The 19,719-nt window shown below is 43.3% G+C and overlaps 1 protein-coding gene and 1 long non-coding RNA gene across 5 annotated transcripts; one reads left to right on the top strand and one right to left on the bottom strand.

Moving 5' to 3' along the window:
• Positions 1-721: 721 nt before the first annotated feature.
• Positions 722-19,552, bottom strand: LOC132994239 (bifunctional UDP-N-acetylglucosamine 2-epimerase/N-acetylmannosamine kinase-like). 4 transcript variants are annotated; one of them, XM_061064478.1, is made up of 15 exons: positions 19,400-19,552; positions 14,710-14,781; positions 14,316-14,464; positions 13,949-14,195; positions 13,557-13,764; positions 13,333-13,485; positions 12,382-12,594; positions 10,420-10,507; positions 9,840-10,050; positions 9,589-9,718; positions 9,276-9,497; positions 8,899-9,081; positions 5,427-5,543; positions 2,217-5,252; positions 722-2,183 (listed from the first exon to the last, which is right to left on the bottom strand). In XM_061064478.1, exons 2-14 carry the CDS (start codon positions 14,761-14,763, stop codon positions 5,017-5,019), a joined length of 2,211 nt encoding a protein of 736 aa, XP_060920461.1. In that variant the 5' UTR covers positions 14,764-14,781; positions 19,400-19,552; the 3' UTR covers positions 722-2,183; positions 2,217-5,016. The 4 variants fall into 4 exon arrangements, with proteins under 4 accessions (XP_060920461.1, XP_060920469.1, XP_060920453.1 ...); XM_061064486.1 differs by having other exon boundaries at positions 14,316-14,458; XM_061064470.1 differs by lacking the exon at positions 19,400-19,552 and adding an exon at positions 14,888-15,245 and having other exon boundaries at positions 14,316-14,458.
• On the top strand, positions 10,506-13,259 carry LOC132994579 (uncharacterized). The gene is made up of 2 exons (XR_009676718.1): positions 10,506-11,558; positions 12,397-13,259. It is a non-coding gene; the product is annotated as an uncharacterized LOC132994579 (long non-coding RNA).
• Positions 19,553-19,719: the final 167 nt, after the last annotated feature.

Genomic DNA, 19,719 nt, shown 5'->3' with positions numbered 1-19,719 from the left:
GAGTGGCCGCAGTTTCACACCATCCTGACATATTCAGGTGAAGTTAGAACATAATTTCTGAGACAATATTCTGGTTAGTTTAGACGTTACACTCTTATTAGTTAAGATGAAAATCACTGTGATGACAAAACTTCAGTTATAAAATAACTAGTTTATGTGTACGGTTTATTGTGGACTTTACACCAAAACGTACACGAAGCTGATGCAACAGGCCACTTGTCTGTGGTAACCAAAGACTAAAAAATTACTGGACGAAGTCTGAGTGACGTCACCCGTCTGTTCCTGCAGGGGGCGCTGGAGTCCCATCGATGGCGGTCTCCATGCTGGAAATGCTGTCTCAGTCTAACTTTCAGTCAACCTAACGACAGGCTGAGAGCTGGAGCTGAGGCGGGTTTTAAACCTCCTGTCAAACCGTTACTCCGCGCCCACCTGTCAATCAGGTCAGCTACACGCCTTATTGTCATTGCATCGATTGTCACACTGTGACATTCATTCATTTTTCAACACTGGAGGTTTGCCGCTTGGTGTAGGCATCGAAAGTGATTAGCAAGAGTGCAGGAGATGGTTTGGGTTGCTTGGCAACAGCTCATTATCAGTTAAGATGTGGAACTACACGTAGTTGAGTTAGTGGTGTTACGCAGAGCCGACAGGGGAAACCAGTCGTCGCATGAATGTTACCCTCCCCGTACTCCCTCCCAATGATGAGACAAAAACCAAACAGTCCACAATAATTTATTTATTTTTCACTTCACACAAAACACTTAGTTCAGGGGGAGCAGTGGCCCAAAAATAATAAACAAAAATTCTTCATCCAAAGAAAAACCCAAACTATTTTACCTCAAAAATAAAATAAAGAAATTACAGACCGCTTACCTCCCTCCCTGACGGAGAAACAGGAGAAAAGATTCAGCCAAAGAAAACCTCTACTCTCCCCTACAACCGAACCAGGACATCAGAATTATTAACCTCTTACAAAAACACACTACACTCTCAAATCAGTCTGCCTGACGCCGACATTCAACAATCTCTCTCTGCATGTCGGCCTCGTTGGCAGGGAGGACGAGAGAGGCGGTGTTTCATCCTCCACAGCTCCCTTTTAAAACCTGCACCCTCTGCTCTCCAACCACACACAGGCCACAGCACCAGCTCCTGTCCAGTCAACTGCTGGGGCACACTTTCAGCCTTTGTCCAATCACTGGCGGGTACCTGCAGCATGGCACACGGACAGACGCACCAACGAGGAAACGGCACAAATCCACACAGAGGCAGATCAAGCTAATAAACACACGTCACATTACACAGACATGACTGTGGAGTTAACAATATATATCTTATGTGGATTACATAACTACTATAACAAAGTAATATCACACTCCTTTGTCTGAGTTGCTATGAGCCAATCACAGCAGTGCTCTCTCTCCCTCTTGTGCAGGGGCGTGTCCAGAGGGAAGGCCCCCTCCCCCCTCATGAAATCTGATTGGCCACCCCGAAATCCAAATCTATGATTGGCTATTTTTCTAATCATTCAGGGACTTAAGTACACATCAACTATTCTGGCTGATCTCAACAGGCTGAAGTACTTTCAGGTGTGAATAAATATTTTGCTCTTTCCATAAAAATGTCCAAGGAGACACATCGTCTAACATTGAAATGGACATAAATGCCAATAAATTAATATTTGTAAGTTTGACAGCGTGCAAGAGTTTGCATGCAATTTTCTAAATATTTGAAATTGTGACTTTACCCATCTTTGATTTTGAGTCCCTAAAGAATCAAGCTAAGAAGATTTATATGTTGCCAAATTGTATAATGTGCTTATCATTAGGGTCTGCACGCCAAACGGTGGTTAGCGCGAGGAGGTGCCTGGTTTGAATCCCCGTCTGACAGGAGCCTCTCTGTGTGGAGTCTGCATGTTCTCCATGTGCAAGTGGGTTCTCTCCAGGTACTCCGGCTTCCTCTCACAGTCCAAGGACATGCTCGTTAGGTTAACTGGTGACTCTAAATTGTCCGTAGGTGTGAATGTGAGTGTGTCTCTATATGTCAGCCCTGTGATTGGCTGGTGAACAGTCCAGGGTGTAACCCCGCTCCAGCTCCAGCCCCTCTGCGACCCCAAACAGGAAAAAGCGGTATAGATAATGGATGGATGGACATATCATTAGTGGGGATATAAAGGGTAGAAAAACCTCATGCCACCCCTGCATAAGTGAGTGGGCAACCCCAGTTGAAAAAGTCTGGACACGCCCCCGCTCGTGTGATTCAGCTCAACGATCGCATTGCAAGTCTTTTATTGCCACTAAGGTTTTAGGGACAGGAATGACTAACCTTCACCTTAAAGCCCACTCTCCATCACCTTCAAAATATAAATTAAAATACAAATAGGAAATGTACCAACACGATCTATAGCTAGCATTAAAACGGCGATATTTATATTAGGAATAAAAAGTCGTCTTTGATTTTCTTAACGTCAAATATACCAACGCATGACTGAAGGAGAGAAGTGTCCTCCCTCGTCGCGTCACACACAGAGTGAGATCTGGCCCACACAATCCAAACCATTTCAACGAGCTGTATCACAAACTGTTAGATAGGTGCCAACATCAGGTCAGATGTATAAAGTGCTGCCTTCAAGTGCTCCTCGGAAAACATCGTACTTACCAGTTGTGCAGTAGTAACTTAGTAAGTTATCGCGCAGAATGCGACTGAGCTTCAGGTAAACGTTATCAATGTTAACATTCTCACCTGGCATGATTTAGAGCAGGGGTGGGCAACTGGCGGCCCGGTGGCCACATGTGGCCCCCATCAACCCTCAACATGGCCCTAAGGTAAATTTTTACTTATCAATTAATTAGAAACATGAAGAACACATGACAAATACTGACATAAATCATGAAACCAGAAATATGTCCATAATAATATTTGATCACTGGTATATGTTGAGTTAAATTGAGACATAATTGACTGTTATCGTTTTTGTATACTACAATTTGGCCCTCTGGCAGTGAGAATTAAATTAATGTGGCCCTTGCTGTGACCAAAGTTGCCCATCCCTGATTTAGAGTTTCCCTTCTTTCTACAGCTGATCGATGCACCAACTGAAATGTGCAACTACTAAAATAAATGATAGCTGCTATGAACAATATATATAGATTTTTTTACTGTCTATTGTTGACTCTCTGTCTGAGTTTTCCCTGCTGAAATGACGTGCAAACGTCACAACTGAACTCGGCTAACTTTGAAATTTCCCGCTCGTAGATAATGACGACTTTGGAGGGAAGTTCATGAGCTCATAACGCATTAATACAGTAAACACGGGGGCGCCGGTAGCCTAGCAGGAGCCCTATGTGCGGGACGCTAGTTCGAGTCTAACCCAGCCTGCCCAATGAAATGGCTGGGCTCCTTACAGGCAGAGTGAGTGGACCCTCTGTAGCGATCAGTAGCGATAGCCTCCTGGCTAACAGTCGCGTCCTCGGCCTCAATCCAATCAGCATTTAGCATTTTCCGACTGAAAAAAGTTTGTTATAAAGTTCTTGTTTTGGGGTTAAATGGGGTCAAATGTCCAAGTCCAATTTATTTACTGCCTTCCTCATTTTAGTGCAGGTCCTGGTGTGGGTTTACAAAGTCGGACATTACTGATCTAACATTTAGGTCCAATGAGCCCGCCCATGACGTTAACTTTCCCCTTTTCCCCCCTTAAGGGCGGACTTGGTCCTCCTTTCCCGATGTCATTCCCCTCTCTCTCTCTCTCTCTCTCTCTCTCTCTTGCCCTGATTTCCGGCCTGGCCTGCAGCGTTTGATTCTTACAGCTGTAAGAAGGGGAATTCTTGTGGACACCACAAAAGACATTCTATACGACTGTAACAGGGACAGCTGGTATAAACGAGCGAGAAGGAATAAGCCCCTCCCTTTCTTTAACAATAAAGATGATGCTTCAAATATACGGAGCCCCTCAAGGGGAAAACATTTTAAAGAATATGTTTCTGGTGCTCACGAGAAAATGCAGTATCTGGTCCTGATGTCCCCTTAGGGTCTTCGTACAAATAACGTACAAGCGATTCACTTTAATTTTGGACGAACCAACAACCGAACTTTAAAGTCACACAAAACAAAATGTAATATCTCTAAATGGGCTTTTTTTTTTTAAATTAGATTTGTTTACAGCCCAGGCATTGAAGCATCCTCCTCCATTCACTTCTGTGGTTTAAATGAGCGACAGGTGTCATGGCCGCCCCCTTGATTGGCGTATCATTTGGGGTAAATTCATTTAGAAGCTAAGAAGCTAAGTCCACACGTAGGCGGGTATTTTTTAAACATTTATTTTTCTCAGTTTTTTGACCTCTCGTACTCAAACTGCGTTATAGGTCACTGAAAACACTCTTTGGGGAAAATTCCTTCCAGAGTGAAGATGTTCAGAAACTCTTTTTTTGTAAGGTGTTTCTGTGTAGACAAAAAAACAGAGTTTAGTTCTTGTAACGCCACCCTATGCGCCGGTTTCACCTCCGTGAGATGTCATTGTGCGACACTGTCTCTTTAGTTTAAATGAGATTAGTGCGACGGCCGACGTAACCAAACTAGCGCTTGAGATAACGATGCTAACTGGACTTTTTACATGCTCTCTCACACACACACACACACACACACACACACACACACACACACACACAGTTACTCTCCCGCTATGTTGACGAGTAGAGACGCCTGAATGGACGACTTTTTAAAATGAAACCAAAAAATTGTTAAGAGATCGTTTCTAACGTTCAAATCACCATGACTGTGATCCCGATTCTGTTAGACCAGGAAAGGCAACTTCCATTCCGTGTTAGCATCAAGCTAACAAGCTAAGATGTGTGAGATCTGGAGAATAACGCACAAACTGGCGCCGCCATGATAGTTTCACTGAAGCCTTCAAAGAGTTTCCCTTAGACATGCTTATGTATCTGAGGACTGCAGGGTCTTTTTTTTAAAGCTGTGCAGTCCTCCTGTACGTAGCGGTGTTTAGGAAATGAGGACTTAAAATCTTCAATACATCCTCCTTGTTGCATAGTCTAACACCATGCTGGCTGCTCCGAGTAAAGCGGGCTCCTCCAAGTGAGACACGACCACCTTGGTGTTCTGGGCCGAGACGAGGGCTTTCTCCGAGATGATGTTCTGCACCGGGGCCTGGTAGTAAGAGGCCAAGATCCCCGACAGAATCACCAGAGAGGGGTTCATCATGTGGAGGATGTTCACGATGCCCATACCCAACGCTGTGGAGGCTGGAGAGAGGAAGAGGAAGACAGGGAGAAGTTAGATTTACTCCTGTTTTAATAGCAAAAGTAGACACATTCCACTTCCATAAGTTCTGTGTGTGTGTGTGTGTGTGTGTGTGTGTGTGTGTGTGTGTGTGTGTGTGTGTGTGTGTGTGTGTGTGTGTGTGTGTGTGCTCTCACCTTTGTTGAGAACAGCCTCAGCTTCGGAGTTCCCCTGTTTAGCAGCACTGAACAGGTGAAGAGCCGTGATTGGCTCAGCCAGCTTCAAATCCCTCCCCTCCACCTTCAGCTGCTCCTCTGACGGACACACACGATGAGAACAGATTAATCATTAATGAGACCTTTGGTATGAAAATAAAGGTTAGAGATTTGCAGGGGGGTGGGCGGTTGAAGCATAGTGCCTGATGCTATGATGGAAGTTTTTTGCCCCGGCCATTTGCTCAAGGTGAATCATCTTCTGCATTCACAGCTCATCCTGATTAGTACAGAGTGGCAGCAAAAACTCAGAGTGAAGTCGGGGTGAAACATGGAACACACAAGTGCAGCTCACGTGTGAAAAACACCGTAATAGATGTTTTTCTTTCTCGCTCCCTCAGGACTTTTTCACACTTCACCTACTGCACGCTCCAAACATGTCCTTTCTCCCCGGCAAGGTCAACCCGCCTCCCCTTAACGTCTCCCGACTGTCCTTGGTGATTCTTCTGAACTCTTCCTGCCCCCCGTTTTTCTGAGAAAATGTTTTAACTTTAACGTCAAAACACGAGTCAGTACATTTTGTCAAGACGATGTTCACTTTTCAAGACACTAGCTCCTCAGAGTGCAGCTCAAAGCGCTGTATATCTGAAATATTCACATGTTATTTTGATCCAGACTGTCGCCACCTTTGGCCCCTTTTTCTTGGCAGCCTTGGTTTTTTTCTTTTTTCGTGCAGACTCGTCTTTCCTCTCATGCAAACCAGAGATTCACATTGTTCTCAGAAAGGGAAAATGGACTTCAGCTTGTTCATTCCTTTTCTAGTCTTCTGACTACTCAAAGCTCTTTTACACCGCAGGTCACACCTACACATTCACACACTGATGGTAGAGGCTGCTAAGTAAAGTGACCATCAGTATTAACTCATCCATTCATACACTGATGGTAGAGGCTGCTGAGTAAAGAGTCCATCAGTATTAACTCATCCATTCACACACATTCACACACTGATGGTAGAGGCTGCTGTGTAAAGAGTCCATCAGTATTAACTCATCCATTCATACACTGATGGTAGAGGCTGCTGAGTAAAGAGTCCATCAGTATTAACTCATCCATTCATACACTGATGGTAGAGGCTGCTGAGTAAAGAGTCCATCAGTATTAACTCATCCATTCACACACATTCACACACTGATGGTAGAGGCTGCTGTGTGAAGAGTCCATCAGTATTAACTCATCCATTCATACACTGATGGTAGAGGCTGCTGAGTAAAGAGTCCATCAGTATTAACTCATCCATTCACACACATTCACACACTGATGGTAGAGGCTGCTGTGTAAAGAGTCCATCAGTATTAACTCATCCATTCATACACTGATGGTAGAGGCTGCTGAGTAAAGAGTCCATCAGAATTAACTCATCCATTCACACACATTCACACACTGATGGTAGAGGCTGCTGTGTAAAGAGTCCATCAGTATTAACTCATCCATTCATACACTGATGGTAGAGGCTGCTGAGTAAAGAGTCCATCAGTATTAACTCATCCATTCACACACATTCACACACTGATGGTAGAGGCTGCTGTGTAAAGAGTCCATCAGTATTAACTCATCCATTCATACACTGATGGTAGAGGCTGCTGTGTAAAGAGACCATCAGTATTTACTCATCCATTCATACACCGCCGACGAAGCAGCGGGAGCAACTTGGGGTTAAGTGTCTTGTCAGAGGACACATCGGACATGGGGCTGCAGGAGCTGGGGATCGAACCCCCGACCTTCCAGTTAGGAGACAACCAGGGCTGACCCAAAAGGATGTAACATATTTCTTAAGCCCCATTTTAAAGTTTTAAAATGACCTGATTTTGAAATCTGGTAGCATCACACACATCAGGAGAATCTAAACCGATATTCTTCTCTATGATGTCATCATGCCATCATTTCATCACAGACTACAGGACTTCATTAAGATTATCATGAAGGAGTGCACCACCTCATGTGGCCTCAAGAAAAACAAAACAAAAGTTTGGGTGAAGAAAAGTCTAGAGGGATGTGGACAACATGGATTCTTCAGCGAGAGCTGGAGGTCAGACTTTAAATGTCAGATGTATCTCAGACGTCCAGTGAACCTGTACCGGTTGCCATTTGCCGCCAGTCACCATAACTACTGTCCTCCATGTTCTCTCGGGTTTTTGTAGTCACACACAACTTCCCTCAAACCCTTTAATGACGTTTAATGGTTACGATTTTTAAAGGTCCCATATTATGCTTTTTCTGGTTTTATATGCTCTTTAGTGTGTTTTCCAAGTGTCCTGTGCATGTTTAGGCACATCTATGTGCAAAAATTCAAAGTCCGTGGAAACGTGGCTTCTCCTACGTTCTCCTGTTAGCTGTAGCATTAGCTGCATGTAACGCTCGGTTCTACCCCCCCCCCTCGATAAAAATGTGTCAGTCCGACGTCATTGTCAGTGTGATATCACTGATCTAAGCCCATTGGCTCGTTGTGGCAAGCCCTGCAGCTCATGTTGCACGCCCGTTAACTTCTGTAGCACGGCCACGATATGCCGTAGCCTGCGGTAGCACAGTAGTGCTAAGGTGCTAATGTTTATGCTACCCTCGGACGGAGCCAGTGGCTGCATTCCCAATATGGTAAAAGAGGCGGGACATTTCCGAGAACCGTGCTGAGCGACTGACCAATTACGGCAGAGCCGACAGGCCGACCAATCAGATCAGACTTGGCACACGTGGGGACTCTGAACGTGGGCACTTCAGAGCCTTAGAGAGAGAGTCAGAAGCGAGCCGGTGCATGGAGCGGCAGTACATGAAAACAGACACTTTTTTTTAGTTTAGCTATTGTGAACATACTTTAGTAGGTACATAGATTAAATATATGAACCCCAAAAAGGGCATAATATGGGCTCTTTAAATCCTAAATATCAAACATGTTTGATATAAATCAGGGCGGCCTCGATGCTCGTAAATAAATATTGGATCTTTTTTTTTTTTCCTTGGCTTTTTGTGCCTTTATTCGAGAGATAAGAGGATGGAGTCGCAAATCAGAGAGAGAGAGAGTGGGGAATGACATGCGGGAAAGGAGCTGGACTTGAACCTGGGCCGCCCGCCTAAGGGCCTACAGCCTCCATACATGGGGCACGCGCACTAACCACTGCGCCACCAGCGCCCCTTAATATTGGATGTTTATACCGCTCACACTACAAAAATATTTTTGGGACGATAATCAATTCCGAGCAGCCTCGAGTCGGGAACACCCCGTGACTGTCTGAAAGGGGAAATCGAAGTCAAATCAGCCCCATTGTCCTGCAGTCTGAGCCAGACTTTAGACTCAATACATGATATATAAAAACACAGTAGTGCTGATTGTTCACAGGACACATTCTCCCACTACATTTGGAAAATCTTAAACCAGGTATAGTCCTGATAAAAACAGAAGTCTCACCATCGTGCAGCCTTTTGGCCTCTCTCTGCAGAGCCATGCTGGACGCGAAGGACTCCACACATCCTCTGCTGCCACAGGAACACTCGGGGCCGTCCAGTGAGACCACGATGTGACCCAGCTCTGCAGCGCAGAACGTACTGCCGTGGACCAGCTCGTTCTGATGGATGATCCCTCCTCCAACACCTGCACACACACAGAAAGCAGATACTCAGACACTTCTCAGACCGTCAGAGGAAATACAAAAGTGCTTCATGAGTAACTGAAAGAAGTCAGGACACTCTGCCTATCAGTGCCTTCCAAATAAGGTCACGATTAAAGCCACTTTGAACTCCACTGCAGATCAAAGACTAAATAACTGGATCAATGAAATCCCTCACCTGTTCCTGTGATGACGGTGACAAAGTTCTCCACCCCCTTGCCTTGACCAAACTTCTTCTCAGCCAGAGCGGCACAGTTGCCGTCGTTGTCGACCCAGACAGGAAGGTGCAGAGCGTCTGAGATGGGTGTTCTCAGGTCCACCGAGGACCACTCCTGGATCAGCTTGGTGGAGTGAAGGACTACGCCCTCCTGTGGGTTCACCCGCCCGCCTGTGGACACTCCTGAAGAAGTAGAGGAAGAGCTTTTAGATTACAGCTTCACCATGCGTTTGTTATTTGATGTAAATGTGAGCGTGAGTTTCTCTTTTCTTACCAACACCCAGTAATCTACAGTTGAGGCCGACAGCGTCTCGAGTGGCATCTGCACAGATCTTTAATAAGAGCTTCATCCTGGCCTGGAAGGTCTTTGGATTGGGCTGCACGTACTTTTTCAAGATCTTACCCTGAACACAGAGGGAGGAAGTGAGGGGATCATCATCACACAGAGGGGCGCAGTGGGACTCCAACGTTAATTTAAGCTTGGGGATACATTTTGGTGCTCTTAAAGCAGTCTTTGCAGGTTACCCTCTGACAGACGATGGCCACTCTGAGGTTGGTCCCTCCCAGGTTGACAGCCAGAGCCGTCTGCGTCTCCAGGATGTGGTCGATGTCCTGGGAGATGGATTCTTTCACGGGGGGGAAACAGAACATCTTCTGGAGGGGCTCGTCCAGGTTGATGGTTCGCAAAAACTTCAGAATCCGAGACACTGAGTTGCCGTCACCATAAACTTTAGAGCTGATGGGAAACAGAAACACACTCAGTTATGCAATATTCGATCCCATGCCGATGGTATGATTGTGCAATTGGACGATTATTTTCCATAACAAAACAAGGTGAACCAAACCCGGACCAACCAACTGAACAGGATTATAGCCTTGGGCAGAGAAGTGCATAAAGTACTGACTCGCTGATTATCTTTAACTTTAAATGGTGATATACATTCTTCACCTGTTACTTAATAATGCTTAGCTAATACTTAGCGCCCTCTGCAGACTCATCCTGGTATTACACCAACGTTTACGTCATGATCTGAAACTTTGCCACCGTGAGAATGCTCTAGAGAGGATAAAGAGGATAAAGACAGAGGCAGCACACAGGTCTTACCAGGGGTATCTCTTCCCAAACTGTAGCTCCAGAGCGTGGTAGATCTTATTCTGAGAGTCGGCGTCTCTCACATGAAGAACATTTTCACCTGGCACAGAGGGAAACGTCATGAACGTCATGAACACAGGAATAATGCATGTTTTATAATAAAGATCAATTATTAATAAATGTTCACCACAAGGAAATAGATTTTAACAAATTCATAGCATTCTGGGAATTTTCCTTTATAACCAGGAAAGTTTGGTTTTATTTGATGTTTTCACCATTTGTTCATGTTGTATTTATCTTTAACATTATTTCTGGTTAACATTTGGAGGTATGCATGTAAGGGGCCCGTGGCATTTTTACAAACACCCTCTATATGGGTTACATACTGAGTCTGATGTCTCTATGAGAACGTCACCCACAACATTTTAATGAGTCGCTAAAGATAAAAGATCGACATTTATAAAAGTTGTAAAAAAGTTTAAAGTTTAGTAAAAGTATAATTTATGCTACCATGAATGATGTTGTTTAAACTTTAAGTCCGATTGTTTTTATCCCATGGTGCACCCTTTCATATCAGGACTTCCTGGACTACTTTTATTTTGTATTATCACCTGCCAAACTTAAGAGAACACTTAAGATTACTCATCAGAGCCTCGTGGCACTCTCTCCATCCATCGTAAATCAAAGTAATGACCTGTCAAGTTTACTTTCTGACGTGGGCGAGCCTTAAAGACCTTTGACTCTAAAAGAAACAGCTTCATAAATATATAAAGAAGAGAGACAACAGGAGTGCTTCTGGTATCCCTCAAACCCCGGTGCTCATGGAAGGGGAGACCTTTAAAAAGTGGAGGAAAACTTGAGACCAAAAGTATAAATGATCCAGGTCCAGGACTCAGAACATAAAAGTCCTTTAACTCATAGGGCTAGAAAGATTTAAAATACACCAACTCTGGTGACACCTGTGGTGACTGCAGAGAATTTCACCTGTCGATAAGGAGCTGCTGAATTTTCCCGATCGCTTCCTGGTGCGTTTCAGGATGTCAGTGGTCCAGTTTGATACACTGCGCTATACTGGAACCACAGATTAAAAAGAAGAACACCAATTTCTGCAAAGCAATTGATCCTGAACAGCAGCTGGCAGTATGTTGGAGGTAGGGACACTGAAGAAATACACACATGCACACGCACACACACACACACACACACACACACACACACCGGAATGGATGCGAAAAAACATGAAATCAAAGCCGTTTATGACGGGACGAGTCAGCGTGCTAACACAACGTGAGATTGTATTTTTTTTAATTTTTTTTAAACGTGCCGACGACAGAGACTGACTGTGTGCAAAGAGCTTTCCTCAGGACGACAGATCTACTCTAAATCTCTCAGATGTTCTGCTCCGTGTTATAAATCTTAAACTCTTTATGGATCATTTTCAGGAGGAATGCTCACACTGATTTTTGCAGGTGTTGAAAGAGTCTTTGCACCCTCTCTAAGATCTAGCACAGCATAACTGACATTGCTCATTTCCAACCCAAGCGGCATATTTCCCCCGTTTGCACCCCAGCCTGCTCACAATGATCCAAACATGTCCTATCTCCCCGGCAAGGACGACCTGCCTCCCTTAACAGTTGAATGATACCAACTCTCCAGGTTGTGGAGGTTTAATTAAGCAACTAGGCTCATGTTTTCATGTGTTATTTTCAAGCAGACTGTAGCCTTGGTTTTGCTCTTTGATGTTGCAGGCTTGCCAAATCCACTCAAATAGTCAATCATCCCATTTGTACTTTAGAACAGATTTAGCACCATTCATCAGTGATGTTTCAAAAAGTCTGATTAAGTTTACAAAGAACCTAACTCAAACACACACGTTCAATCTTTTCATTTCCCTTTGCTTTGTCAGTTAGAAAATCAGGACTACGACTATGGCATTGGCAGTAACTACAGATGTGTTTTTTCTGTCACACCTACCCGTTTCTCTGCCAGTTTGTCGTGACCCCAGGTTGATGACAGGTGTGCCAAAGGCCCCGGCCTCTCGTACCCCACAGCTGCTGTTTCCGATCATGCAGCCGGCGTGGCACACCAGCTGGATGAACTGCTCGAAGGGAATGTGCTTCATCGCCCGAAAGTTTGGGTGCTGCTCGATGCCCTTCTTTCGCATCACGCGCACCATCCCCTTACTTCCTGTTTTCATAAAAAAAACGCCAGGACACAGATGAATCGATAAAGTTTCAAGCAAACCAAAGTCTAGCATCCGGCAGGCAGAGTCAGTGGCATCTTTTAAACCACTTCTTAAAACTCACTTTTATAGACTTGCTTTTATGTGATTTCTCCTTTAAAGATCTATCTCTTCCTTTTATTAATTTTATTTATTTTACCCTTTTTATCTTTCTCTTCTTTAAATGTTTTAGCCTTTAAATATATCCCTTCCTGTATTAATTTTACTGCTGTTAGTCTTTTTAAATTCCTACTCCTTTTATCGTTTAACTCTTCAGCTCTCTGTTGCTTTATTCATTTAACCAATCTCCTGTTTATCCCTTCTTTTTATCTTCATTCTGTGTTTACAGCCTGTGATGTGATGTCGTCCCACTCTCCCTCAATTTAAATTTTGTTCTCTCCTGGTTGATTCTAAACTAATTTTCCTTCATTGTATTGAACTGTGTCTCCATACCTGCCTGTTGAATCTTTATTATTCCTGTTATTTGCATTTATACAATTTTGCCCTCTCTGTTTGGCCCCTCTGTTGATCTCTGTTCTGTTGTCGTGTTGCTGTATTTGCTTTGTCTGTCACAGCACTGTAAACATTTGTTTTTAAAGGTGCTATATAAATAAAACTATTATTATTATTATTATCCCAAAATGTCTTAACCTTTGTGATTCTAGAAAACAGAAAGACACTGACGAAGCAGCAAGGGTACAAACCTGCATCAATGTTGGGGAAGAGGATGAGGGTCTTTTTGTTGAAGGAGATCAGAGCGTCCAGCATCAGACCATAGATCTTGATGGAGTGCTGGATGTCAGTGGTAACTGGATGTTGTAAAGCCACTATGTAGTCATGATCCTGCACGTTGTCCCCTGCAACATGAACACAGTTAACATAGGTATAACTCAAATGTCTCACATGATGTTTCTGTGTCTCCACGTACCCAGCCAGCTCTTGATCACATCCATGTAGTCCTCTCGACGACTAGTGGACAGCAGCTTGTCATATGAAGGGCAGCCGGCCAGCAGGATGCGAGAGTGGTCCTCACACATGGCGATGAGGTGCTGCTCTGCCGTGCGTGTGCAGCAGGCGTGGTAATGGGCCAGTTTACTGATGGAATGGCGGATGGAGTCATCGATCGTACCGCTCACCTGGAAGAAAGAGCAACGGAGGAAAGTTTGTAAAAAAAAAGTAGAGTCAAGATTTTATAAACATCTATATCATCTACATGTTATGTACAGAGAGATATCACCCTGTACACTGTAACAAGTACAACACTATAGTTATGATATATCACTAAGTCAACAATCTCATGTACGAGCGCTGCCTCCTCACCTCTCCTCCCTCCAGGTGAAGTATTCTAATGTTCATCAGCGCTGCAGCGGTTGCCAGAGCCAGCGCGTCAAAGCGGTCGCCGTGGACGACCAGGATGTCAGGGCGCAGCCTCTGTAGGACATCAGGGAGTTTGACAAGTGCCAGACCAACACTCTCCACCATGGCTGCCTCATCCTCTCCTCTCACAATGGTGTGAAGCTTGGAGCTGATGTCAAAGTCATCCTGCTCGATCATACGAATCGTGCTGCTGCAGATGTTGAATAAATGATAGTTTGCACTATTAATGCAGACCCAGTGTGCAGTGCCAACCATACAGTGCTTCACTATTCTGCAACAAGGAGGATGCTACTGTGCCCGCTGGTCTTACCCGTAGTCATCGATGAGGTGAGAGCCGAGCACCACGACTTCCAGTTCAAACTCATCGGGGTGGGATTTGATCCCACACATGATGGGCGCCAGCTTGGAGTAGTCAGCTCTGTTGCATGTGGCCACACACACCCTCAACTTCCTCTGACACTTCATCAAACAGAGATGTAACCATCACACACACACACACACACACACACACACACACACACACACACACACACACACACACACACAGATCATTTGTTGATTTTAATTATTTAGCTCAGCACATAAAAACACTCTCCTCTTCCCTCTGTAGGAATATTAACTTCTCCACACGACTCTGGGCTTTAACTACAGGCTTCTTAAATTTTTTTTGATTTCCACAAGTATCTTAAGACACTCAGTCCTACCTGATTCTGCTCATCCATGTTCTTCCTCTCCATCCTGTCTCTGTTTCGTTGCATTCTCAGATAGTAGAGCTCCTGCAAAACAAGGAAGGAAAACACAGAGTGAGATCCAGAGATGGTTTTTGAAAAGCTTTTAAGATCCTTTTATTTCAGTACAAACCCGCTCACAGGTCATACTCACTTGGGCCTTCCAATCATTCAGATGCTGTTGCATGAAAACACAACAAAGCTACACTAAAAATGGTTTGTATTTACAGTTAACAACATATGCTAATGTACTCTTCAAGGACAGGAAACATGCTGCAGTGCTTTGCATGACAAGGCAAATGTCACACTCACACCTGGTACACTCTGGTCACATGACAGAAGGAAGCTGGTCATGATCGAGGATGTTTGAGGATGTTTTAATTACCATCTGGTTTCTCCAGTTAGGGGGCCACTCGTTGGTCAAATGCCCGTGAAGGAACTTTTTATTATTTGCCTTGTTTCTGGCTAAATAAAGTTGCTGTCTTTCTGTGTTCTGCTGAGCAAAGACAAGCCCCAAATTCCTCACAAAGTATCTGACTATCTGATCATTGTCATTGAACCCCCCTAACTATAAACCCCCTCTATTTCAGCCCTGCTCAGAACAGGCTGTTTCTGTGTCTGTACCTTTAAATATGTAAGTGAGCTGTGTCTGACCACGCCCCCTCTCTGAAAGGGCTTGGGTGTACTCGGTCTTTCTCGCTCCATGTCCTATTGTTTACGGTGAGAAGGCAGACTCAGAGGGCAGAACAAACACCTAGCTGTGGGAGTGTCACCCACCTGGGGGAGGGGTTACTACCCTTTGTGATGTCATGAAGGGAAAATCTCCAAAACGACCTGTTTGAGCACACATTTTCTGAAAAGTGGAGTAGGGAAAAGACGGAGAGGATAGACTTTTCTTATTATTGGGGGGTTTGTAGACGGACTAGAGACACATATTAGTGTTAGAGAAACATGGTGAAGTGGATTTAGTAGAATATGTGAGCCTTAAAGAACAAATCAATATCAGCATCCTACATGTAGAATATAACATTGTCTGCATATAAAGATTTCCAATTGAATCATAAGATAAAAAAGTTGTTGGATCCTTCATAGACAAAATAATTATCAACATTTTTCTTAATATTCTACTGATGATTCTCATCAAGCTGAGTAAGTATGTATCATATTTAAGTAGACCAGGCTCGAATAACTGCAAAAGGTGAATAAAGGTACACCGCCCAACGTTTCCAGCAAAGAGCACACAAAAAGATTCATTCTTAGCAGTTTAAAATGCAAATCGCTACCCTACTCTAACTTTACCATGTGACTATTTGAATTTACCTCAGACAATGGCACCTTTGGGCAGCTGAAGAGATGACTGATGCTGCCATTCACACGAGAACAGAACAAGGATTAACTTCATTCATGACAAAATTTTACATTTCAATCAGCAACTGACTGAAAAATAAAACAACTAATCCAGTGAGACTCAAGTCAACATTTGAACTTGTTGTCTGGGAACGCATGAAAACTGTTTGTCATAAACGGGTTGAACCAGATTCCCAAGGCCCATGAAAAAATACTTTGGCAACCCTTGCATGCTTTAAAGCTGTGTGACTGTGTAGGGTAAGCAGGAGCAAATATCCTGAAAGACTTTGAGATATAAAGGATAACGACTTTTCATGTTTGAGGTGTTTGTTCAGCATCTGAAGAGGTGCCAACTACAGCTCATCTACAATACACACTATGTTGACATTTAGTACAAGCTTTTATAAGTCTCCTTCCAAAAAGTCACCTGGTTACTAAACTGTCAAAACAAATTATGTTGCTGGTTTGAATAAGTCCCTGTTGGACCAAGTCATGTGTTAGGGACGCCTCCAACACCTCCGTGTCGGTCAAAAATAAAATAAAAGTTTGAAAACGAGTCCAGGGATTAAACCCAATGTGAAATTGCAAGAGTCTGCAGTTCCTCAAGTGTCCACTTGGGGCAGGCTGCAGAATCCCCGGAAGTCCCACGATCCAAAAATATTTTTTACAGCATTTATCAACATGTTTATCGGTATAAAGAGTTGGGTTTTTTGGCACACACTGTACAGAGTTCAGATTTGTATATCTTGTGCATTTTTACTTCATTAAGCCAACGAGTTATTTATAAGTTTGCTTTATAAGTGGCTTGAGGCTCACCTCAGCTTTTTGCATGTTTCAAGGTTGATCAAAGTTTGGTTGAGTAAGCAATTCCAATAAGGCGAGCGCCATCATTAGGCTTAAAAACTCCACTTCAGAAACCTTGTAATGAGCTCACTGAGACCAGGGGTGGTATGTAAATAAAAGGAGGCCCACTCCAAACATTGAGAGAAGAGAGTGTAGTCAAAATTAGTAAACATAAATTAATTATATAGTGCGTTTCAGGGGGTGGTAATCTGTCAACAGTTGTGAGCATTCATTAAAAACGGGTTCCAAGTTGTATTTTTTCATCTCTTTTTCCTGGCCTAGGATCGCAGGCCGGTGGAAGTGAATGTAAGTCCTTAAACTTTAGCCAAGCAGGTAACCGGAGGCGTCCATCTTATTTGTTTTCTCAAGTTCCCCCCTCGGATTGGACAGCTGACGCCTTCTGTCATGTTCTCGTTATTTCTGATAAACTCTATTGACACATCACTGTTCAGTAAAGTCAACTCAATCTGCACTGTTTCACACTTGACATGCGACATTCTCAACAATCACCTGATATCACCTCCTTCTAATTAGAGGTCTATTTAAGCTGCAGGATTTCCGTTCTCTCCTGCTCTGACCTGCACCCATACTGCACTCTTGCTCAGCCCCACCACCACTCCAGCATCCACCTGTAGACTCCGACTGGGGGGTTAAAAATATCCCATCACTCCTCAAACCTCCAGGCTCCTGAGGTCGGAGCCCGGACGCCAAACAAAAACTGTGTTCTGCTGCAAGAAATGTTTTAAACGATACAAATGTGAGCTCTCTGACTGAGCTACAGATGTGCAACCATCGCTCCTGCCCTTTAGCTAACGGAGTGAGCGACATCACAACAGTAGTGTCACAGACTTTAGAGATGCTAAGAAACTTTTATCATCTCTTAACTTTAGAAACTATTTCACCTAAATTACAAAGATAGATAGATAGATAGATAGATAGATAGATAGAAGTGAAAATTACACGTTCGCGATGCTAATTATGTTAGCCAGTTAATAGACAAATACCATTATGTGTTAGCTAACAAACTGAGATGCACATCCTGGCCCATCTGTGTGACGTCCATGTTTTTACAGGGGGTGGTTTGACATCTGTGCCTGGGTCCTTTTTTATTTCCTGGCTGTAAAAGCTATGACATCAAGAAATGAGCTGTCCAAATATTTACAGATTAAGTTGAAGTCATCTCTTTAATCTACGGTGTTTATTTAAGTGGTCACTAGTGAACAGCTGCCACTTCTCACACCAGAAAAGAGTCATAAGTAGAGCTGTCAGCCTTAACTAGTTAATCACGATTAACCTCATGGTATTTTGTCCCTTCAGGCTCACCATAGATAGTCATCCTCAGTGTCTCCCTGTAGTCTCAGTTATGTAAAAGAAGGACACTGCTGCATCTTTGAATGTCTCATTTCACTTTAACAAACTCTCAGACAGATCAGCTGACGAGTCCAAAGTAATATCCACCTTATGACATCACACATTGACCTTATGACATCACACATTGACCTTATGACATCACACATTGACCTATGTTACCGTTCATTTGAGCTGTGACATCAGTTTGGGACCCCTAACCACTTCCTGTTTCTGCGCTTAACTTCATGTCCTAACCTTCCATCTACCAGAAGGGCCTTACTTTATTTCAAAATAAAAGCAAACAGCAAGTAGAGTACTCCCAGATTAAGACAGGACAACATTTCAAAATAAAAGCATAATTGAATGCAAATAGCAAGTAAAGTACTCTCAGCTTGAGACAGAATCCATTTTCAAAATAAAAGCATGGTTCAATTCAAACAGCAAGTAAAGTACTCTCAGCTTAAAACAGAACACAATTTCAAAATAAAAGCATGGTTCAATTCAAACAGCAAGTAAAGTACTCTCAGCTTAAAACAGAACACAATTTCAAAATAAAAGCATGGTTTAATTCAAACAGCAAGTAAAGTACTATCAGCTTAAAACAGAACACAATTTCAAAATAAAAGCATGGTTCATTTCAAACAGTAAATAAAGTACTCTCAGCTTAAGACAGAACAATATTTCAAAATAAAAGCATGGTTCAATTCAAACCGCGAGAAAAATACCATACAGTACATCAATTCAAAATAAAAGCCTAACAATTTTTACGTGCAAAATAATTGAATTTCAAACTTTTTTTTAGGCCTACATATTCTTAGATTTGGTGGTGATCTTAGTAATGACCAAAATTCACAGAAAAGTCATGACAGTGAGGCTGCCTTAGTTTTCTATGGAAAAAATAAAAATAAAAAAATAAGTCAGGTGTTGTGGACCAAAACCTGCGACTTCACCTGAATCTCATTTAGCACCCTTTGACTTCTACTCAAGCATCACTACACAGCATCAGCAGCCAGAGGGAATAACCCAACCACAGATGAAGACAGAGGTATATGACACACAGATAAACAGACACCGTGAGACAGAAAGGAAGCAAGATGAATGGATAAAGAGAATTAATGTGACTCACTTTAACGTTTATGAACAAGGAAGCCGCACGTTTTTCTTTCCAACACTTCGCAGATTCTCGTCAATTTAGCTTTTGGACAATCCTTTTTTTTTTTTTAATCTCTTTATTGCTTTCTTTCGGCAGTGAGAGACTGGCATGCAACAGCCAGCAGGCAGGGTGGAGGAGAGAAGGAAGAGAGGAGGGTAGAGTACGCATAACCATACGGCTGGAGGAGGGGAGTGGCCGTATGAGGGTTGGGTTGGGTTGGTTAGAGGCTTGTCGTTGGTTGAATTAAAGCCATAAAAAAAGTCCAATGCGATGTGTTGACATCAAGACTAAAA

Source organism: Labrus mixtus, chromosome 2 (genome assembly GCF_963584025.1).
Source record: "Labrus mixtus chromosome 2, fLabMix1.1, whole genome shotgun sequence".
NCBI classification, from domain to species: Eukaryota; Metazoa; Chordata; class Actinopteri; order Labriformes; family Labridae; genus Labrus; species Labrus mixtus.
The sequence above is the reverse complement of the archived record's forward strand: the minus strand, read 5'-3'. Positions and strand labels throughout refer to the sequence as shown.

Bases quoted from the DNA above. Each gene is read 5' to 3' on its own strand.
- LOC132994239 (XM_061064461.1), bottom strand. From the start codon at position 14,920: ATGCAACAGCATCTGAATGATTGGAAGGCCCAA. The intron at 12,595-13,332 runs GTTTGTACCCTT...TTATGAAAACAG, and splicing joins CTTCCCCAACATTGATGCAG to GAAGTAAGGGGATGGTGCGC. The intron at 9,719-9,839 runs GTAACCTGCAAA...CTCTGTGTTCAG, and splicing joins TGGCCATCGTCTGTCAGAGG to GGTAAGATCTTGAAAAAGTA.